Genomic DNA, 24462 nt, shown 5'->3' with positions numbered 1-24462 from the left:
CCAATAGACCTCGGAGAACCCGGAGAGTCCGTCCCGGGGCGCCTTCAGACGGCCCCGCTGCCGGAGCCTAGTAGCGTCCCCCGGCGCCCGCGGGGCGTCTCTTTCTCTCGGGCGGAGGAAAGATTTCTTCCGTGTTATCTCCCTCCCTCTCGAGCCCCCGAGCTCGCTCGCTGCTGCCTCTGTGTCCCGGCGGCCGCGGAAAGCCGGGTCGAGCCTCCAGCGGGAGGGAAGAGTCAGCCCCGGGGTGTGCTAGCCGCTCCTGGCCCCGAGCAGGGGAGCGAGGAAGAGGTGGCGCGGAGCAGCGGGAGGTGCGGAGCCCCGGGCGACCCGCCCGGCCCCTTCCTCATTTTGCCTGCCTCTGGGCTCCGCTCGGGGATTTCAGGTCCCGAGGCGCCGCCAGGTGTCGGTCCTCACCACCCTCCCTCCCCGGCCGTGGCCCAGGGGCCTACGGTGGAGGGGCCGGGGTGGGGGGCACCAGCGCCGCGCGGCGGGAGTGGGCGGCGAGCGCAGGCCAGCGAGGTAAGGAGGGGCGCGGCGGGCGGGCCGGCAGCCGCACGTGTGCGCGCCAGTGCGCGTGCTCTGAGGGGGCGTGGGGGGCCCGCCGGCGCCTCCCGTCCCCCTAGCATCCCTAAGTCCCCACGTCCCATTATCGCCGCTCCTCCAAACCCCACCCTCCCTGCTAATAATTTCCCAGTGCAGAAGCAGAGACAGACCTGGAGAGACTGCGCTTTCTACTCCCCTCGCCGCCCCCCCCTCCCGGCCCCCGCCCTTCCTGCTATAAATAATCTGGACTGGCGGGTCAGGCACGTCACTCGGCCAGAAACCTGGACCCCGAGGTTTTCTTCTCTGGGAATGGGGGGCAAAGGGTGAGGAGGAGAAGGAAACAGAAATCGCTCGTGAGTAGTGAAGTAAAGCTTGCTCCTTGACTCCTAGAAAAGACCAGGCATCATTTTCTTCTTCTTTTTTTTAAATATATATATATATATATATATATATATATATATATATATATATTTCCGTGTCTTATTCTCCACGCTACGTACCCCCTCCACTCCCGGCCCCAAATCCAACCCATTGCTCAACACGCCTCCCATCGGTTTCTTCCCTCCCTCCCCCTTCTACTCCCGCTCCCACCATTCCTGTTCCTCCCTCCCCCCCCCCCCCACCACCTCCGCCACACAACCCCCACTTTCAGCACCCATCTCGCTCCAGGCAGAGGATGCTCAGTGCCTTGGAAATAAAGTTCAGATTCCTTTCCCCGCCGTTTGCTAAGACCAGAAGTCAACTCCCAGGCACTCATTTTCTCCTAGCACTACACACCTGCTCTCCTTTAAATTCCTCATCTGGTTCTCTACATTTAAGAGGAAACACACAGACACACACACAGACACACACACACACACACACACCCCAAACACCACAACCGGCGAGGTGCGAAACCGCCTCCTGCCACTACCAAAACTTACCAGACGCTCTGGTTGTTTTTATCTTAACAAAAGGACAACAAAGATTTTTACCATGGGTCCTCCCGTAGGGTGACTTTTCTATATTATCCAAATACGTATGTATTGTACATATATATTTATATATGTGTCTGTTTTCCCTTTTTTTCCCTTTAATTTTTTTTCCCCTTTAACAAGAAAATCTTCTCGGTCCCAGGCAGCGGCTGCCCCTTTGATGTTTTGGTACGCCGTGCGCATGCGCCTCACATTAGAATTACTGCACTGGGCAGACTAAGTTGGATCTCCTCTCTTCAGCGAAACCCTCAACCATCCAAAACTAAAGGGATGTGGAGAGTCCGGAAAAAGGACTACTTTGGGATTTGGTCATTCCCCTTAATAATCGCCGCCGTCTGTGCGCAGAGGTAAGTGTGCCTAGCGTTTCTCTTTTTCCTTTTTCACTTTGAAGGGCTCTGTCTGCATACCTCTGTGAGCAAGGATCTGTAGTGAGGATCAGATAGCTACTGAAGCGCTGTGCCTGCCGTTTTATTGATGCCTGTTTATTGTCTTTTCTTTCTTTAGTGTCAATGACCCTAGTAATATGTCGCTGGTTAAAGAGACGGTGGATAGACTCCTGAAAGGTTATGATATTCGACTGAGACCAGATTTTGGAGGTAATGGGGTTGCCTTGGTAATAAGAAACAGCCCAGCAGCTATTGCCTAAGCTGTCTTTTGAGCTTTGTGCGCTGTCTTTCCTCTCCCTTACTGTGGGTTGCATGTGGTGTATTGACTGAGTCTCTGTGTTACCATATTGAGAAACTGATCCAAACTTAAGCCTGTGTTACTCTCCAGCACTTAGGTGGTCTTTCAGAGATACCCTCTTAGCCTATACTGGAGACTGCTGTCTTCCAGCTTTCTCTGTTTAAATTCTTTGCTTCACCGTCTTTGTTTTGCTGCGATACAAACCTCTTAAGTTTAATTAATGTTGTGCCAGTGAACCTGGCTTCCTGAAGGCCACCGGGAACGTTTTTGAGGACAAGATATGCAGACAATTGGTTGAGAAGTGGCATTAACCCCCTGTGCCCGCCTCCTTTGGAGGAGTTCAGGCCATGGTTTAAATTGGCTACTTTCTGGATATTATCCAGTCCTGGAAGCCTCACTGCGGGGGGACAGCTGGGATGGGGCTAGAGGGGACCTGTGGGGCTTGGAGGACAGGGAGGGTAGGGGGAGAAGGGCCAGAGATCTCTCTTGCTTCAACCTTAGATACAATGATATGTCCATTTAATTTTACTCCAGACTCTTAACAAATCTCAAAGAGTTAAAACCTGCACTGAAGCGGGTAGGGGGTGGGAAGAATAAGAAGGGGGTTTCAGTGGTTTATACAACATTTCCCTTGAGCTAGCCCAGCCGGATTCAGAAGCTTTTGTGGGTTGTGTGTGTTCTTATGCTGAGACATCTGCATATGTAGAAGAGCTGGAATCCCTCACCCATCAGGGCACGTGCATGCCTGTTTAATAGAGCATTTCTCAGAGGACTACCTGCCACCCTTTTCTTAAATGAAAGGAGCAGAGATTTGAAGAATTTGAGGGTTAGCAGTGGGGAGGGATTTGGGGAGGACTGTCCCATGCCCACGCCCGGGGACTACTCTTGCTAAGAATGCACGAAGTTCTGAGAAATCACGTGGCCGATCCTTTTGGTTTTCAGGTCCCCCTGTGGCAGTGGGAATGAACATTGACATTGCCAGCATCGACATGGTTTCTGAAGTCAATATGGTGAGTATTAAGGTTTATAGCTGTGTCTTCACAGACCTTCATTTGGGGACAGGAAGGAGAAAGGATCCAGCCAGTGGGGGTGGGGTGTGTGTGAGTATGTGTATGAAGCGCGGTGAAGACACTGTTTTTGAGATTTCAGAGCTGGCTGTTTCTGGTCCTTAAGGGCTTTTCCAATCTGATTTGAGATCGTGGGACCTGGCAAAGAGGCTGTAAAATGCATCACATACTCACCTGCAAAACATAGCCACATGCAAGAGAACCCCTGAAGAAGTCATATTTCCTAAGGTTCAGTGAAAAATCTGCTTCATCAAGTGATATTTCTGAGTTTGGGGTATGCTCAGAGAAAGAGGGAAGAGGGGAGAAACAGGAAGGCGTTTGATTTGACATTTCACCGAGAATGTAACCTGGGAACTAAACTATAGCCAAGAGGCTTAAAAAATGACCCTCAGGTGCTGATAACCACTTGTTGCTTTGGGAGATGCTGTCTTTACAGCTGATGGCAAGCCCCATTCCCTGCCAATTGCTTACCTGGTCCTTTAACCCTTCTTGCACACCAAAATAGAAAAAATAAAAAGAAAAATTGACCAGCTTGTTTTCAGAACTCATGCTCAGACCCATGTATCATCTCTGGTCACTTCTGCAGTGGTATTCAAAGCATGTGTGACTTATGGACAGCAGCACTCCTTACTTGCTTCCTCCCTGGACTTGGGGCAAGTGCTAAGAGAAAAACCCTCTTCTCCTTTGGGGAGCCCTTGGGGGGAGGGGAGGGTTTGCTTCATGCAGGAGCGCCCCCTGCTGCCTTTGTTGGGGCACTGCAGACAAGACAATGTCAAGTGTCCCAGATACCCCTGTTTACTTGGGCCTTTTCTCCAGAGACTTTTCTACTCAGTGTTTTTGACGTGTTGTTCTTTGGAAAAGTCTCTCTAGAGTGGCCACATTTGAATGTAAGATGCCAGTGTTACTTTAGTCCTGATAGCATACAGCACATTTCAGAAGAATGTGTGTAGTGTGGTTCTGCCTGAAAATGGGGTGCACTATTAAAGAAGAGGGTCTAGTGTGTGATATCTTAAGCAGAACAGGTCTAAGCCAGCCATCAGAAGTCGACAGTTAGGACACTTATTAGTTCACTCAAGAGAGCCAAATACTGCGTAGTGGATATGTTTTCAACATAATATAAATGTTCATCACTCCAGAATTCAAATTATAGAGGAAGCCCAAATAACCAGCCCAACCTTCTACAATGTCCAAAGTTCAGTGGAAATCCTGAGCTATCACAAGCTTATGAAACATCTGTCATTACTTCAGAGAATATGCAACTCTTTCAATGATGTTCGCAACAACATTTATCTTGTTATATTCTGATTATTGGTAAAGTTTTTTTATGATAATAGGATATAAACACAGACTGCAAACACTGTTGGATGATTCAGAACCATAGACTTCCCACACATTATAAGAATCTGCTGAGTAGGTATAGAATATATCTTGGGAAACTATTTAACTCCTCATATATACAAATACTCTCTTATGTGAGATTTTAGAGGTCTTTTATCAGTTTATATTTTGAATTTTACCATAAAATAGAAATGTCCTATTATGGATACCTGCCAAATCCTAGGTACTCAAGTCGAAATTGTGTGGCTGAAAAGAGATAATGGGAACCAAGTGTAGTTCTGTGTGTCCTGTCTTTTGAATTTTTATTTATTTATGCTCTTTTCCCACACTTTTTAATTTGTCACCTTCCTCTTCAGAACATTAGAAAAGTGGGACTTTATGGAAAAATTAAGAAATATTTAAAAATCTAAAAAATTAAGAATCTAAAGAAACAATGATGTGGTGGTTAGAAGTTGCTGCAGTAGAACTTGTATGTATAAGTTATCTAAGAACTTAGACCTGTTATATCCCCAAATGGCTTAAGAACAGTAGCATTTTTTTTAAGTTTTTTTTTTTTTTTTCATTTTTCACCAGCATGTAGCATTTGGGAGAGGTATCAGAACTGGACATGATACCAAGACCTGCTAGTCAAAATACAGACCCAGCTAAGGCACGGTGTCATCTCTTAAAGCTATTTACTGTTGCATCAAAGTCATGGGATGTTGAAAGTGCAAAAACAAATGTCAGGTTGTAAATAGGCCAGTACTGCAGCATTAATGATTAGAACCAAGTGTTAAAAATTCCATGCTAGATTCCTTTCTTAGCCTACTGCTAATACACGTGGACTTGTCCAGACCCAGTTTTACTTGCTAAAAATTAACATTTTATGATTAACAGTCATAATGACTTTAAATTAATCCTTCAAAGAAAAATTTTGTCACATGGGTATTATTTTTTTAAGTATGGTTATTTGATTTGAAGCAACAGATGGGAAATTTCATCCCTAATGTCTAAATAAAAGAAGATTTTTATGGCATATTGCCCACTGTGTACAAGTCTAAAAGGGTTAGTATCTTTTGAATGGATTTAGCTTTGAAAGAATGGTTGATTATTTAAGTGAAACCTCAAAATTGATTAACACACATGTTTCTGCCTGCCTGCAACCTCTGGTACTTGTAACTCTCTTTGATTATAGCGAATCTTCCTTTGAAGAATGGTAGGTACCCGAATTATCTCATTTGTATTGAAAGGAAAAAAGGCGCTTGTCAATGGTGTTCCGAGTAAAAGACAATGATAGAAAGACCTGAATACAGGTTTTGCTTCTGCTGCTCAGTCAACCTGAGGGAATTGACAGCTTGATGGAGCTTGATTACTTCACCTGTTAAAAAGGAATAATAGTCCCATTTTAAGTATTTCAGGTGACTACCAGAATTGACACAATGGTACAAGTGAAAATATTGGTGTTCCATGAACATAGCTTATGTAGGAAACAGAGGAGACCCAGTATCCGTCCCAGCTGCTGCCCTAAGTATACTTGGGTCAATACTTTATATTATTTATATTAATATATTAATGATTTATATTAATATTGAATTAATAATTTATATAAATTAACCATTTATATATGGTCTCAGTTTCCATATGTTGGAAATAAGAGGGATGTGTCAAATTAACTTATAAGTCAAAATTACATGTGTCTCTGCTTTGGTTTATTATAATAACTCTGTAGGGTACAAAGAAATTTCAGGACTTGAAACCCAGCATAAATATAGAAAAATGCGGAATTCCTAAATGGAATGCAGTTGTGAGTTCTTGGGTGATCATGGTCTGTTCTCAGCCATGTGACTTAGGTGACTGTTGACCCAGTGGAAGGACTTTGGAAGAGAACATGATCTCAGTTAGAATGTTCCTGAGCAGAAAGCTTGGCTTTAGCTTGAAACATTTTTAGATGTCTTGGTTAAATTGGCAGGAATCTTTTTGTTAAGATTCTTTGATGAAAATGCGTTTTAAGATCCAAAATTGGCTCTGAAGGATTATGGACTGAAATAGCTTTCTCTTCATTTAAAGCAGATTCTTCTCCATCTTGAAACAACACATTTGCCAACCGAAGAGTGAAGCAATATTTCACTTTTGAGGAAAGAATTCTAGTAAACACATATACAAATTACCTTTTTATGGAATGGTGAATGGCAAAAAGTGCTGCCTTTTTTTTTAAACAGATGTTTTCTTGCATCACCAGCTGCACAGTTTAAAATTCAGTTCGACACAAATTCTTATTTAGCAGCTACTATGATCTAGCCATGTGTTAGGCCTTAAGGACAGAATAGTGAACATGAATGACTTGTTCCCTGACCTCATAAAACTTAATATCCGGTGTTCATTATTGTTAATTCTACTGCAGGCTCCTGTTGCACTTAGGTTTAATGTAAGGATTTTCTCTAAAAATTTTTATGAGTAGCCAGTTAAGTACTTAGTGGTCTGTATTTCCCATGCATTTCTTTATCCCTTGTTGACTTCACCATTCACTTGATATTTGATATTTGAAATTGCCTAATATGTTACAGACATCTTCTGCTTTCTTCATTTGTGTGTATAAAATGCATGCAGCCAAGGTTATGGGCTTGCCTGGTGGCTCTGTGGTAAAGAATCTGCCTGCCAATGTAGGAGATGTGGGTTCCATCCCTGGATCAGGAAGATCCTCTGGAGGAGGACATGGCAACCCACTCCAGTATTCTTGCCTGGAGAACCTCATGGACAGAGGAGCCTGGCAGGCAGTCCATGGGGTCGCAAAAGAGTTGGACATGACTTAACAACTAAAACAACATGCTGAGGTTATGTTCTCTCCATGTGGTTTTGCTCTCTATCCAATGGTTGGTTGGTTGTTTGACTCAGTGAATGCCACAGATTTTGGGTGAACTATTTGTTTTTAGAAGAGTAAATCATTATTATTCACTAGACACAGTATCATATATGTGGAGAGAAAGAGCATAGAATTATAGTCCTTAAATTCAAGGCACTGTTTAAATTACTATTTTGATCAAGAAATGTGAAAGGAATTGTGAAAGAAATGTGAAAAGAATGTAGGATCATTAAGTTCTTTGAAAGCAGAAATACACATATTAGGAATATAGAATTCTGAGGTATCACATAGAAATTACTGGGTAAAAATGGGGTTTAGAAGTCTGTGGAAAATGTTCCAAGCAGAAAGATTGTCATATAGGAGAAAAAACTGGAAAAATAAATGGGATTAAGGATTTGCAAGTAGCTTTAAATGGCTCGATTTGGGAGTGGGGGTAAGGAGGTGATAAGAGTTGGTATTGAGATCATAAGCGGTGGTCAAGTTATAAAGATAATTTTTGTAGCTTGCAGAAGGGTTTATATTTTGTTCTAAAGGCCAAAGGGACCCATGAAGGGATGTCACTGGGGGAACTGCTTGAACAGATACTTAGTTAAGGAAGAAGCTTTTGAAGTGTGGAGGGTGGAGCAAGACCTAAGGTTGGGATATGAGATGAAAATCACTACAAAAATCCAGAAAGAATTGATGAATGGAGACAGGGACATAAAAGAGAAGGTACAAAATTAGAGCATTTTTGAGGCAGAAGTGACAGGACTTGGTGAAAATCCTAAGATTCTGATGGGATCATTTATTGACATGGGGAGAGAGCAGCCAGGTTGCGGGTGGGATAGGCGATGAGGTGTGTGGGCAGACTACGAGTTCAATTTGCGAAACTCTGACTTTTCCCCACACATGGAATATCCAAATGGAGATTGGAAAATACAAGTCTAGAGCTTAGCAAGACATCATTACTATCAACATGAACTTGGACATTGTCAGCATGTAAGTGGTAGTTATAACTGTATAAACGGATACAATTCAAAAGGGAAAGTGAGATAACTGTTAAGAATGGAGATCACTATATGGTGAGCACTATAATTTAAGCAGTGGAATGCTGAAAAGGAGCCCATAAAGATTAATAAACAGCTAAGCAGCAGCCAGAGGGTTAGTTGGAGGACCTGCAGATAATGCCTTCAAAGCTGAGGCACAAGAGTTTAAAAAGGAAATGGTCATCTGTGTCACATGCCACCGTGATCAATTGAAATAAGTTCCAAGACTTGTCTCCCTGACATGGTAATAGGAGCATGCTGGTAAACAAATCTAGAGGAGTTTCAGTGGGTGAAGACTACATCTTTGAAAAGTATGGATCTGAAGCTGAGTGAGGAGAGGGCAATTGCTAAAAAAAGGCATTTGTAGGAGGAGTAGGCCTAGAAGGAAGTAGGTTGCAGATATAAAACGGGAGGTTGTTGGTGGTGGAATGAGAAGTAAGGTGAAGGAGGTGTGAATGCTCACTGACCAGGCTTCATTCTGAGTAAATTATGTCTTGACTCTCCTGCCCAGTTTTAGCAAGCTGTTGTGGTTTTTTTTGTTTGTTTGTTTGTTTGTTTGTTTTGCCTTCTTTCCTGCTTAACCTTCTCTTCCCCCTCTCCTCTTCCTCCTGTGCAGTACCCAACGTTTTCTACCATCACAACACTAACATAAGAAAACAATCACAGTTATTACTCATTGAGCCCTTAACTTCCGCTGGTATCCTCCTGGTGTATGTTGCCTCATCCAGTCCTATAAAAACAGTGGTATGGCAACTATCCACCTTTTTGTGAGAGAGGATCTTGAGGCCCGGAGAGGTTAAGTGACTTATTCAAGGGCACCCAGCTAGCATTTAATTGACTTTATCATCACTCAATCTTAGCCCTCTGATTGTGCTGCACTTTTAGATGTAGCAAGGTATCATTAAAAAAAAAATATATATATATATATATATATATTTTCATTCCTCATGGACTCTGTTTTGTTGTAGTTATTTGCTTTTATTCCTTTTTTTTTTCTTGGAAGCAGTGGTTGGGTCAGACAAACTAAGCCTATATAGGATGCTACTGTTACTGCTCAATCTCTCTACTTTGAAAGAAGTCTTAATTTCATTAAAATGGTTTTTTCAAATAGGTACTTTATTCAGCGGGTATTAAATATGAGCATTGGTTTCTGTCCTTGAGAAATTTATGCTTTATATCTATTGAACACAAGTATGTCATAATTTCTTTCCTTATGAATGTGTATTATTAACTTGTCCAATAATTGTCATATTGCTCAAGTAGAATATGTCATATAACCATTAATCCCCAAATTTGTCACAAAATGTCGACTGATAAAGTTCAAGAACTGTAAACTATGTCAGTGGTTTTAAGCTTTGGATGGACACTAGGTGAAAAGACTGTTTTTCTTTTTGTTTCTTTTATTATCAAGACCTCATTTTCAATTGAATTTTTCCTTTGAGATCACATTTTTTGTGATTTCTGATAAATTATGTCTACAAATAGTTCTCTTAAAAGTGGCTGTTTTTCTTTTCTTCCTGAATCTTTACTCCATCTGTCCCACACCATATAGATGAGGTTCATTATAGATACTACATTTCAAGAAAACTTATTCATCTATTTGTAATTAATTTCACAGGAAATAGACAGTTTATAAATGATTTTCTCACAGTTAACTCTTAGGGCAGGTCCTTTTCTGTTGCTCGGTAGGTAGGACCCTAAACAGTGTTCTTGCCTGACTGTGACATGAAATAAAAATCTGACTATGAGCTTACTCTGCAAGAGAAGGAAGATAGAAATATCTCAAGTTGCATATTTTAGAAGTATCTCAAAGTGTGCTTGAGCATGATTCCTCCCACCTCATGGTGAAGTAGTCTTGGGAATTTCTGATTCAAACCAGGGCTCTGTAACAACCTAGAGGGGTGGGATGGGTGAGAGGTGGGAGGGAGACTCAAGAGGGAGGGGACTCTATGTATGCCTGTGGCTGATTCATATTGCTGTTTGGCGAAAACCAACACAGCATGGCAATCATCCTTTAATTAAAAATAAATAAATCTTAAAAATGTAAATCAGAGAAAGTCTTTTACTTAACGTTGTGGCAGGGGTACTGATGAATTTCAGGGTGGGGCACTGGTTTGTTTTGTCATCATTCATTCTGTGGCATTTATTTGTGACCGGTGCTCTTCGCATTTGGGGCCAGCTAATTCTGGCCAGCACACACACTATTTGGGGCCATTGAGTAATGGCTTTTGTACTAAATCACCATTTTCATTTATGTTCGGTGGTACATTGGGACACAGTCAGTTTTAAAAGATCACCAAATATGAAATGCAGAAATTATCCACATCCCTATCACTTCATTAAAGCTGTTTTAATTTGCCTATAACACCTTCTAATTCTTGTCTGTTTGCTTATTTATACTTTACACATTGCACTTATTTTGTAGAGAGAATTTTATAGTCTGCATTTTCACTTAACAGACCATGTGTAGTTTTACAGTTTTATGCTTTCTCCAAAAAAAGATGCATACCTCTATCAGTAACAGTGTAAACTGATATGTAGTCTTGTATTCTTTTTTGGTGATCTTGCAAACATGTACAGGCATATAAGTATATTGACATTTTCTTTCTTACTCATTGTGTATTATTTCAAAAAATAATTAAAAATACATTTTGTAGATTATTAGTCATAATTCTACCTATAGGTTATTTGAAAATAAGCATATAATTTCCTTTTTTCTGTGCTTTTAACAATTACGTGAAAATCACATATGAAATAGAGAAGTGGGTTAATGTATAAATGGAAACTTTAAAATTTTCTACATCAATTTGACTCTCATTTACACAGCTACAGATTACTGTGTTTCTAGCCTAATATTACTCAGTTGTTTTCCCAAATCAATTTACATTGTTGGATGACATTAAAAAGTACTTTGAAATAGACAGTTAAAAGAAGAATGAGAAAGTAGATGGTAATGAGTTTTTAAGATACAAGCACAAGATTTACATGTTACTTCCAGTCATACATTTTATTTGCAAAACATGTATTTTATGAGACAAAGAGGAAAATGGGTTTATATTATTCTGTCCCTATTTATTTGAAAGACTATGGGCATGTCTCTAACCCATTGGCTCTTACTAGTGCTCATTTTGTAAACATTCTATTGACATTTTTACTGCCAAGTCTCATTTTCCTTGCTCTATAATTTGGCACCTACTGTCCACTTACCTGCCAAGAGGTCTTAACTTAGAAGTAATTATTTGGGCAATTAAAGATGAAATAACTTTTCTCCTAACACGATAGCCAGAACTAAAGTAATGAAATTTTTAAGGTGAATCTATGTGTATCTTAGAAAAGTGATACATGAATAAGCCATGGAGAAATATTAGAGGTGTTGAGCTGTGCAAATGTAGGGGCATGGTCTGCATCTTCAGTGCCTAGCACAGTGTCTGACGGTAGATGCTCAACAAATATGGGGTTGTTGGAGGGGGTAGTTGAAAGACTGCAGTATATCAGCTATCAGGAAATATTTATCTAGTGCTACTCAACCAGCCCCTTGCCAGTTCGACCATTTTGTGTAAGGATATGAAATCATTCTTACATTGGACCTAAGGCTCACTCTAGAGACAAGAGTGATCTTAATTGTCTGAAGAAGGAGGTAGGGTTGATGGAGACGAGAGTGTTTCAGATGGAGGAAGAGAAGAGTGATGTATCCCTGTTGTACAGGAATCAAAGATTGAGATCCAGGTTTTTACAAGGATTCTCAGGCTTTTCTGTGCAACAGAATCGCCTGAGTCTTGCATTAATATTTGTATTTTCAGGGCACGTGCCCAGAGTCTATTCAGTAGATCTGGGATGGAGTTCAGGAGTTCACATACTTAACAGCTCTCTGTATGACCGACACAAGTACTGTCTGAGGGCTGATGTTTGAGGAACACTAGTTTTATAGTGAAGGTGGAAACTCATGCAATCACCAATAAAGGAATTTGAAAACAGAACTAGTGTCTAGTTATAACATGGGTTTTTGTGATGGTAAAGATCCAAATGGTCAGAGTAGGTGAGATTTGTAGAAGACTTGATGAAAGAGGGATATCTGGGCTGAACAAGAAGGATTAGTGTAATATGAATGGATGGAAAATAGGGAGAACAGTCTTGGAGGAGATAGTGTGGGGAGGAGAGAGTGTGAAGAAAGCTATTACATGTTAGCAATAATAATACTGAAAAAATAAACAGTGCATATAACTATCCCACTTAATGTTCACTATAGTATCATGAACCAGATAATAGTATCATCATCCTCTTTTATTAAGTATAGAGACAAGGACTAGAGGGATTGTATAATTTCTAAGATCACACAGCTAATATAAGTGTATAGAAATGGCAGGGTACACATGTAAGATATGACTATGTATGATGAAGCTTAATTGCCTCAGACCATGCCAGCTCTGCAGAGGAGATACTGAAATTTCTTGAGTAGCTGATGAATGATGAGTCTTAAGCACCTTCACAAAGAGTGAAAGCAGGGGTCACTTATTAAGGATGAGAATGAGAGCATTAAAAAACATTTTCCATATCTGATTTTCATTTTTATGAAATGCCCTTTGGAACCTTCTTACTAATTTTTTGACACAAATGATGATAATAATCATAGTTCTATATTTTAAAAGGTCAAACACAATTTGTGAAATGAGGGGAAGGACGCGCACCTAGCCCAGGGTGCTATAAGTTAATAATCGTTATGTCAGTTTAAAGAGGCTTAGAAAACATCAGAAAGATTGATATTTTAATATACATTCTAGGAGAGAATTCTTTGACTATTCTTTCTTGTTTAAAAAGTTAGCTATTTGATTGGTACTAGTTAGTATTAGTAGTATTACACATTTACATGTAGGCAAAATGTCATTGAAGTTGCTTCCTACAAATTATTTATGGCTTGAACTATGTGTAAACTTAAGATCTCAGTGATTAACCATCTTGAGGTTGCTTCTCTACATATGAGTAATTTAGTGCCTAATTGACTAAGACCATCAAATTAGAATTTTTTTTTAAAGTTTATCTGCTGACTTTTACATGCCTTTCTTTTAACTAACTAATCTCTAAAAGTCACTTTTTATTCTGCTGTGTGTTTTTTTTTTAAATTAATTTAGGTAGAACTGATAGTGGCATCATGAGAACTGAACCTCAGACTTGACTTTCTCAACAAGTGAATGTCTGTTTATCTATATACCGATTTGTAATGCCCATTATAAAACATACCCAAAATAGAGAGCTAAAGAGTATTTGATACGAATGTGTAAAGTATTTTTTTATCTCATAGTCACATTGATACTTCGAGTTTTTTAAATTTCCATGAAAATAAATGTAGTGAATAATAATGGAAAATTAAAGATTATTTGATTCAACTTATTCTTCTGTTAGTGGGAAATATTGGGTAGTAGGGCTTGAAATATAGATCATTCAAAGGTGACTGCTATTTCCTGTGGCTGTAGCCTATTTATTCCTCCCTTGAAACTTTTGAAAAATTAACAGAGGAAAAATAAGGTTTCAGAGAGTGTGCTGTTCATGCTTTCCAGGAGGGAACATTTGTTTTAAAATAACTATTGAATTTTCTGCTTCCTGGCACTGCAAGTTAACTGGATTGACAAAAAAATATACATTGAGACAACTGGGTTTTAAACAAATATACAAAGATCATCTTTAAAAATTGTTTATTCCTGTGGTGTTGACTATTTATCGACTGTAAATCTTTCAAGAAGTATTTTTAAATATTAATCTTAAATGATTTGTAGGAAATTTAAAAGGCTATCATAAAATAAGAAGCAGAAATGTTAAAGAATTGTGACTGTAAACCAAGATATTTGGTTGTAGAATCAAATCGTCATTCTGTATTTTCACTGTAATTGAAGCCACAGTGCTCCAAAAAAGGAAATTTAAGTAACTTTTCTTTTTGTTTCCCTTTACCTACAGACAGAGAAAGACTGATTTTGTAAATACATATTTTTGGGGGTTTTTTTGTCTTTTTTTTTTTTTTGGTTTTGTTTTTGCCAAATGAGAGTGTGAGTTAATAGGTTGAAGATCTCTTGAAATGTTCTCTCATCCATCAGTTGTGTAAACCATTCCCCTTTCAAGCACTACTAAGCCAGTACTCTCTCTGGACACTGGTAGGGCTGATCTGCTAGGCTGTGTAAATTCGCATCTGGCTTATGTGTTGGAAGAATGCTCTTACTTGAATCCCATTAGTATGCCTGTATGGCAAACCATTTTTTTAAGGGAATTCATTAGAGAATGATACCTTTGTTCTAAAAGTCATAATATTTTAAGCACTTGCCAAGCTTACAGATGAAAGATCTGTAGAATTATAGACCACATGAAAAATAGAGTTTCTTTATTTCCTTTGGATTTTTCAGATGCTTTATTTGAGATTTTAGGTTTTGGAAACTAATTTTCTATCTATTTAACGAGTCAGTTTTGAGAACCATGTTTTAAAATGGTTTTATCTTGTTATTTTACTAACAGAATATGATCATCATCATCAGGTAGACCACTTAGGTAGAAATGAAACTTTCTTTACATAGGATGCTTTAGTCAAAAGTAGCAAATGTTAGAAATGTGTCCTGGTTGTAAAATTCCCAGATTTGGGTATAATACCTCTTAAGTGCTTATACTCTCATTTTAAAAAATAGCCACAGTTCTGGAGCTCTGGTTTTCCTGTTTTGTTGTTGTTTTAGGGCATAGTGCAATCATGGCAAGAACAAAACCTGATTAAATTAAATGCTGCTTCTGCTGTTAGAGGGAGAATGAGAAAATACTCAGAGAGGGAGATGGAGGGAGAGATAGACATACGTGATTCCTGTCCTTGAGGAGTCTGTAATCATTTTCAATAGTTGAGAAATAGTAGAAGGCCTTTTAAAAAAAAATAAAATAGTTTGTTCTTGTTTTTGTTTAGTATAAATGAATATCATTTAAAGTACGCAACAGCAACAACAAAAAATAAAGTACGCAACAAGGATTTGGCATATAAGAATATATAATCAGGGACAGTCCTTTTGAATTAATATGATATGGAATCAACAGTATCAAAGTGTATATTGATTCTCTTTGTTCTTTTAAGCATTTGATAGTTTGTAAACAAATAGTTTAATTAAAAAGTCAATGGAACCCAAGATATAATTGCATTATATCTTTGACCTATTACCAGGGTATATTTTATTATGTTTTTAAAATGAAGTGTAATTTCTCAGTGACTTCACATGTAATTCTCAAAAACCTCTGTGAAATAAGAAGTGTTATCACAATTTGTGTGCGTTAGTCCCTCACTTGTGTCCTACTCTTTGTGACCCCATGGACTGTAGCCCACCAGGTTCCTCTGTCCATGAAATTCCCCAGGCATGAATACTGGAGTGGGTTGCCATGCCCTTCTCCAGGGGATCTTCCTGACCCATGTACCAAACCCGGGTCTCCTGCATAGCAGGTAGATTCTTTACCTTCTGAGACACCAGGGAAGTTTACAGATGTGTAAACTGAGGATTAGAAGATGTATGTGAACTGGAACCAACACATTACAGCCCTCCTATGTTTTATAGTTCGAAAGTGCTGAAACTGGAATTAGAGCCCAGCCAGTTTGTCTCCTATCCTGTTTGTTTTGTATTTTTCTCAAGTTAAAGGAAAGGGAAATTTAAAAAATTGAATGGACCTGCCTCCATTATGATTTCTCAAAATAGTTGTTGATAGTCTACATTGTAGCTTCCCAGGCGACTTTGGGAAGCTTATAAAAAATGAAACAAATAGAACCTAAAGGATAAAATCTGTATTATGCAAAAATAGTCTTAAGTTGTTTAGGAATAAAATAGTAATTATTACTGTTTCAGTATCATTAGGGTTTGTGGATAAATTGAAAATTATGATTTACTTTTTCTTGGTTGTTTTAAATCATCTTTCATCATTAGAGAATGAATTCAATACTGACTCAAAGCAAAATTCTTCTCTGAAAAAATATATTTGGTAATCCTGAGAATTAAGAACGAAATTAGACTGATTAAATTTAAGATGGATTTTTTTAGAACCAAGAAAATATCAGCCCTTCATATCTTACTTGTTATTTTAATGAGGTAGAATATAAAATACTTATTAAAATGATGACACATATGTATGTGAAATAATAATTGTGATGCATTTCAAGGTCAATTCAAAAGACTTCAGTTTAAATAGATTTGTGTTATTCAAGGTTGGGAAAAATATTTGGCTTAGACAAAATGTTTCTTCTCCCTTTTTTTTTTTTTACTCTTTCAAATGTCCAACTGAGTTGATAAAAATTATGAATAAAATTAAACCAAGTATATAATGTGTATCTAAAAACAGTGTATAATATATGAACTTATATAATTTAAAAATAATTACTGTTTTATATTTGGTTTGAAAGCAAGCAATCCTGAGAATAAAATATGCTATTGCATTTCTTTAGAGATTATTTCTATAGTTACTGTGGAAAGGTCAGTGTTTACATCAAAAGCAAGGACTGGGAAGTTCTGAATTTGTCCTGAATTTTTCACTGATGATAAAACTTTGTAAAAATTTCTTAAATTCTCATTCAGAGTTTCTACTTTTGAAAATGAAGAGAATAAATGAAAGATATAAGGTAACTTCCAGCCTCTTACTATGTTTGCTTTGTAAAGCAGGTTAATTTGTCACATAATTTTCTTAAGAGTATGGACTATTTTAATCTGAATTGCTTTTATTACTTATTTCTATAATTACAGAAAAATCACTAATAAACTATAGTGAAAAGTGCAGACCTCTATTAATATCTCTCAGAAATAAATGTTGGTAGAAAAATGATCACTAAACCTCAAGACTTCTTGAGAATTTGCATGCATGTCCCTGAAATAGAATCAGCAAATACATAATGTTTTATATTATTTCTACACTTAACATTTTGTGAACATCTTTTGATGCTGTCTAAATTTTTTCTGTAACAAAATATCCAATGGCTGTATAGAATTTCATTGTATGGCTACACCATATTTATTAAATCAATCCTCTGTTGATGGACATTGTCATTAAGGCTTCCCTGATGGCTCTGTCGGTAAAGAATCCACCTGCAATGCAGGAGACCTGGGTTTGATCCCTGAGTTGGGAAGACCCCCTGGAGGAGGGCATGGCAACCCACTCCAGTATTCTTGCCTGGAGAATCTCCACGGACAGAGGAGCCTGGTGGGCAACATGAGATCGCAAAGTCAAATAAGACTGAGCAACTGAGCACACGCTATTATCTGTATTAAAATGTGCTGTGTGTTCATATTTGATGCAACTGTAACATTGTTTTCACTAAAGTATTATAAGTAGGAGTACTGGAACCCAAAGCAGGATGATACATATTTTAGATTTTGATGCATTTTATATATTTATATGCATATGTTTTGATACAGAGCTGTGTTGTACTCTGCCTAGTCTCTCCTTCATGTCTGATTCTTTGTGACTGCATGGACTCTAGCCTGTCAGTCTATGCTTCCTTAAAAATATTAATCAATGTTCACACCACCAGTATATGTGAGTTCCACTTGCACACACTCAGACCATTCCTGGATATCTCCCTCAGGATATTCTTACTTTCCACCTTTGTTAATCTCTAAGGTGAAATTAGTAATTCCCTGTATCACTTAAAATTTTTATTGCCAGGTAGCTATCGCAAATGGGCTTTCTGAGGTGGCTCAGTGGTAAAAAATCTGCCTGCCAAGCAGGAGACCCAGGGTCAGGGTCAGGAAGATCCCTTTGAGAAGAAAATGGCAACCCGCCCCAGTATTCTTGCCTGGGAAATCCAGTGGACCGTGGAGCCTGGCAGGGTACAGTCCATGGGGTCAAAAATGAGTTGGACATGGCTTAGCAACTAAACAACAATAACAACCATCTCAAATACATTTTTGTGTTTATAGGCCATTTGCATTCTTCTCTCTGAATTGCCTTTTTAAAAAATATTTATTTTAATTGGAGGCTAATTACTTTACAGTATTGTGGTGGTTTTTGCCATACATCGACATGAATCAGCCACAGGTGCACGTGTCCACCCGTCCATTTAGGTTGTCCCAGAGCACCGACTTTGGGGGCCATGCTTCATGCGTCGAACTTGCACTGGTCATCTATTTTACATATGGTAATATACAATCTTCAGTGCTTTTCTGAACTTTTTATGTCATTTATTGATTTTTTTTTCTCTTTAGAAGAATTTTTTTGTTAGTGATTTGTTGGAACTTCCTATATATTAAGGTTATGACCCTTTGTCATATATTATAAACATACTTCCTTATGTAATAACTTTGTGAATACTACCTTTTGATGTACTAAAGAGTGTTATGGATTTGGATCTTAGTTTTTAGATTTTGAAAAGTCTTGTGTCCCGTAAGATTAAAAAAATGTTCAAATCATATTTTGTTATTTTAGGTATTTTTATGTAAATATCAAATCTCATTTGAAATGTGGTTTAGAGTAAATTTTGAAGCAGGAATATGCATAGATAACATAGATAAGTGTCACAATAATATTTAATGCAATCTATTGTTTTCCTAATGATTTGAAATGTTGTCTTTATCATATGAGAAATCTCGTATGTCCTTAGGTCTTTTCTTTTATTTCTGTTATTTACCTCATTAGTATTTTCCTATATTGTTGTGCCAACACTAGATGGTTTTAATTATTCTGATTTTAAATATCAAGATAAATTTCCAACAATGAAGTATTATCTCACACCTGTTAGAATGACGGTCATCAACAAGACAAGAAATAACAAGTGCTGGTAAGGGTGTGGAGAAGAGGGAACTCCTGTGTTGAGTGGGTGGTAACGTAAATTGATTCAGCCACTATGGAAAACAGTATGGAGTTTCCACAAAAAAATTAAAAATAGAACTACCATATGATTCAGCAGTTCCCCTTCAGAGTAGTTATCCAAAGGAAATGAACCACCAACTTAGAAAGATACTTCATCTATTTCTCTACCTACCTGCCTGTATATATACCCTCATATTCATTGAAACATTATTTACAATAGCCAAGATATGGGGGAAAAATCTATCTATCAATGGATAGATAAAGAAAACATGATATATAAATACATAGAAGATGCATATACAATGGAATATTATTCTGACTGACAATAATAAAGTCTTACCATTCGTGACCACATGGGTGGACCTTGAGAGCTTTATGTAAAAAGAAATAAATCAGAGAAAGACAAATATTGTTTGATCTCACTTTTATGTGGAATCTAAAATCAAATAAAAAACACACTCATAGATAGAACAAATTGAGATTGATGGATTGCTAGAGGTAGGGACTGGGAAGTGGGTGAAGTAAGTGAAGGGGGTCAAAAATACAGACTTTTATACAAATAAATACAGTGTAAAGTTTTAAAATAAATGTCATGGGGGTGTAATTTATAATATGATGGCTATAGTTCATAATACTGTTTTGCATATTGAAAGTTGCCAAGAGAGTAAATCTTAAAAGTTCTCATCACAAGAAAAAAAAATGTAGCTATGTGTGGTGATAAATGTTAAGTATATTTATCATGGAGATCATTTTGCAACATGTACAGATACTCTATTACCTTGGTTTCCCAGTGACTCAGATGGCAAAGAATCTGCCCATGATGTGGGAAACCTGGTTTGATCCCTGAGTTGGGAAGATCCCCTGGAGAAGGGAATGGCTACCCATTCCAGTATTCTTACCTGGTGAATTCCATGAACAGAGAAGCCTGGCGGCTACAGTCCATGGGGTCACAAAGAGTCGGGCACAAGCTGAGTGACTAGCACTTTCACTGTCTTTACAATAAAACTAATATAATGTTTTATGTCAGTTATAATTTAAAAGAAGACAAATCTCCCTTCATAGTGTTTCTACTTAATTATACTTAACTGTTATGAAGCAATTATGCCTTCATACAATCTTTAAATTTTGGCAAGTTAAAAATGATGCTACTTGAATTTTGGTTGTAATTGTACTACAATTTATGAAGGAATGTGTAAGGAAATTTACTTCTTAATAGGACTAGTTCTTCCTATTGAAGAACATACTAGGTCTTATCATTTATACATATTCTTTTATGTCCTTCTGTAAAATTTTAGTTTTATCTGTGTAAATTTTGCAAACTTCATTTGAATTTATTCCTATAGGCCTTATATAATTCTTGTTAAATTCATTGCTTTTCAGTTTTATGGTTATTGAGAATGAGATTTTGTATCTAATGACTACTTTTGATTCCTGGCCAAAGGAACACATGCCATATAACCACCCTAGAAGGGGTATCTTTTAATTTTACAACCCAGAATACCATTTCCATTTCAATTTACGCATGAGGTGCCTTGGGTATCACTAACATATTTAAAATGTGTATGTAAAAAAACTGTGCATTTTTTTCGCAGTTTGTTATATTTCTAATTGGTGTAAACATTTTAAAAACGATTGTTTCATTTCAACTTCAGTCTTTTACTTTGGATTCATTTACTTGGCCCAGTAGAACCAACACAAAGACCATTGAGGTATAGTCTTAAAGAGCTCATTTCTTCCATTAACCTTATTGAGTGAAGTTTAGATTTAAAGCAGTAGCCTCTGTCTAATATATGCCATTTTATTTTGCACATGGTAACTTTATGAAAATAAGAAATTTGAATATAGGAGGCCAAATTATCATCATGTGCTTGTGCGTGCTAAGTCACTTCAGTCATGTCTGACTCTTTCCAACCCTTTGACCTGTCTGGTTCCTCTCTCCATGGGATTCTCCAGGCAAAAATACTGGAGTGGATTGCCATGCCCTCCTTCAGGGCATCTTCCCAACCCAAGGACTGAACCTGCTTCTCTTAAATTTCCTGCATTGGCAGGCAGGTTCTTTACCATTAGTGCCACCTTCATCATATGCTAAATCTAAACTCTGGTGTCTATTCCTTGAAATATGGATGATTCAATTACAGATAGTTCAAGAGGAGCTATTTCGTGTTGAGAACAGTTCAGTTCAGTTCAGTCACTCAGTCATATTTGACTCTTTGTGACCCCATGGAGGCAGAACGCCAGGCTTCCCTCTCCATCACCAACTCCCAGAGTTTGCCCAAACCCATGTCCATTGAGTGTGTGATGCCATCCAACCATCTCATCCTCTGTTGTCCCCCACCTTCAATCTTTCCCAGCATCAGGGTCTTTTCCAATAAGTTAGTTCTTCACATCAGGTGGCCAAAGTATTGGAGTTTCAGCTTCAGCATCAGTCCTTCCAATGAATATTCAGGACTGATTTCCTTTAGGATGGACTGGTTGAATCTCCTTGCAGTCCAAGGAACTCTCAAGAGTCTTCTCCAACACTACAGTTCTAAAGCATCAATTCTTTGGTGCTCAGCCTTCTTTATAGTCCAGCTCTCACATATATACATTACTACTGGAAAAACCATAGCTTTGACTAGATGGATCTTTGTTGACAAAGTAATGTCTCTGTTTTTTAATATGCTGTCTAGGTTGGTCATAGCTTTTCTTCCAAGGAGCAAGCATCTTTTAATTTCATGGCTGCAGTTACCATCTGCCGTGATTTTGAGCCCCCCAAAATAAAGTCTGTCACTGTTTCCATTGTTTTCCCGTCTATTTACCATGAAGTGATGGGACCGGATGCTATGATCTTAATTTTTTCTATGTTGAGATTTATGCAAGCTTTTCCACTCTCTTCTTTCACTTTCATCAGGAGGCTCTTTAGTTCCTCTTCACTTTCTGCCATAAGGGTGGTGTCATCTGCATATCTGAGGTTATTGATATTTCTCCCGGCAATCTTGATTCCAGCTTGTGCTTCATCCAGCCCAGCATTTCTCATGATGTACTCTGCATATAAGTTAAGTAAGCAGGATGACAATATACAACCTTGATGTACTTCTTTCCCTATTTGGAACCAGTCTGTTGCTCCATGTCCAGTTGTAACTATTGCTTCCTGACCTGCATACAGATTTCTTAGGAGACATTTAACATGGTCTGGTACTCTCCATCTCTTGAAGAATTTTCCATGGTTTGTTGTGATCCACACAGTCAAAGGCTTTGGCCTAATCAATAAAGCAGAAGTAGATGTTTTTCTGGAACTCTCTTGCTTTTTCGATGATCCAACGGATGTTGGCAATTTGATCTCTGATTCCTCTGCTTTTTCTAAAGAGGCAAATCCAGCTTGAACTTCTGGAAGTTCACTGTTCATGTACTGTTGAAGCCTGGTTTGGAGAATTTTGAGCATTACTTTACTAGTGTGTGAGATGTGTGCAATTTGAGCGGTAGTTTGAGCATTCTTTGGCACTGCCTTTCTTTGTGATTGGAATGAAAATCGACCTTTCCAGTCCTGTGCCCACTGCTGAGTTTTCCAAATTTGCTGGCATATTGAGTGCAGCACTTTAACAGCATCATCTTTTAGAATTTGAAATAGCTTAGCTGAAATTCTGTTACCTACACTAGCTTTGTTTGTAGAACTGTTACAACCAGAAAATAAACCAGTGTAACTGTCACTCTGTGTGAACATTGCCATAAACACCTGTTTCAGGGTGAAGACTTGGCTAGATTTACTACTAAATATGACAATGAATTTTATCTATAGACTTGATCACCAATATTGAGAACTATACAAGCTCTTTCATTATATAATTATAAATCATAATTGGTTTGATGGTTTTAAATACATTGGCTTGTCAATCTGAACAATTGTAATTATCATTCTGAGTCCATCCACTAGAATAGTTTAGTTGTACATGAGGTTTGAGATTTTTAGAAAATATTTCAATGTGTGTTACAAAAATTTGGAGAAATTAGACCATACACATTTTACTGGATTTAATGACTCCTTTGTTGACTTGTGAAGTGAAAGTCACTCAGTTGTGTCCACAAGCCACAAGGGAAGCCCAAGAATACTGGAGTGGTTAGCCTATCCCTTCTCCAGCGGATCTTCTTGACCCAGGAATCTAACTGAGATCTCCTGCATTGCAGGCGGATTCTTTATCAACTGAACTATCAGGGACACCCTTGCGGCTCAGCTGGTAAAGAATCTGCCTGCAGTGCGACAGACCTGGGTTTAATCTCTGGGTTGGGAGGTTCGCCTGGAGAAGGAAAAGGCTACCCACTCTGTTATTCTGCCTTGGAGAATTTCATGGACTGTTTAGTTCATGGGGTCACAAAGAGTCGGACATGACAGCGATTTTCACTTTCTTTGTTGACTTGTAACTTTTGTGTTGGTTACATCAGATATGACTTCTGAGCGAGAGAAGTTATAGGAGCAAAGAATTCTGTAAGCTAGCCCCATATTGCAAATTGTTGTTTAGTTGCTAAGTCGTGTCTGACTCTCTTGCAATCTCAAGAACTATAGCCAGCCAGGCTCCTCTGTCCATGGGGTTTCCCAGGCAAAATACTAGAGTGGGTTGCCATTTTCTTCTCCAGGACATTTCCCTGACTCAGGTATTGAACCCAGGTCTCCTGTATTGCCAGGCAGATTCTTTACCACTGAATCACCAGGGAAGCCCTATTTATATACTATATATTGCTAATAGTGAATAGTATTTGACTGTCATGCACGTAGACACATATATGCATACACATGCATATAAATACAAAACCAAGTATGAAATGGATCTATTTTTCTAAAGTAATTACTTAATCACTAAACAGTCAGCTTACCAGGTTGAATTATTTAAGATTGATGAGCTTAAGCTAGATGCGTGAGTAGATTGAAATATATTGTGAAATAATAATGCCACATATATCAGCTTGAAAAGACTTTTGGCATCTCTGGGCAGGAGGGTGTGCTTCCTGTGGCTCAATAGTGGCAACCTAAAAGAGAGCTGGGATTTTCATGCTATTTTGCATGAACTTACCAAATGCACATTTTTATATGCAAAATGAAATGTTTACACTAGATAAATCTTTTTGTATAAAAGTATTGACATTCTGGGGCTTCCCAGGTGATGCTAGTGGCAAAGAAATTGCCTGCCAATGCAGGAGGTGCCGGAAACAAGGGTTGGATCCCT

The 24462-nt window shown here is 38.3% G+C and overlaps 1 protein-coding gene across 4 annotated transcripts in view; it reads left to right on the top strand.

The window, feature by feature from the left end:
• The first annotated feature begins 470 nt into the window (after positions 1-470).
• The window catches only part of GABRB2 (gamma-aminobutyric acid type A receptor subunit beta2), a 273763-nt gene continuing 249771 nt past the window's right edge, over positions 471-24462 (top strand). For 2 of the 4 annotated variants that reach the window (XM_043913474.1, XM_043913471.1), the window contains exons 1-4: positions 800-896; positions 1660-1864; positions 2022-2113; positions 3144-3211. In XM_043913474.1, the coding sequence (XP_043769409.1) occupies positions 1788-1864; positions 2022-2113; positions 3144-3211 (237 nt within the window). In that variant the 5' untranslated portion in view covers positions 800-896; positions 1660-1787. Of the gene's footprint in view, positions 520-799; positions 897-1323; positions 1562-1659; positions 1865-2021; positions 2114-3143; positions 3212-24462 lie in introns of those variants that run through there. The other 2 variants (XM_043913472.1, XM_043913473.1) reach the window with 2 other exon arrangements.

Source organism: Cervus elaphus, chromosome 9, assembly GCF_910594005.1.
Source record: "Cervus elaphus chromosome 9, mCerEla1.1, whole genome shotgun sequence".
NCBI lineage: Eukaryota > Metazoa > Chordata > Mammalia > Artiodactyla > Cervidae > Cervus > Cervus elaphus.
Note: the sequence above shows the minus strand (reverse complement) of the source record. Positions and strands in the feature narration are given on the sequence as shown.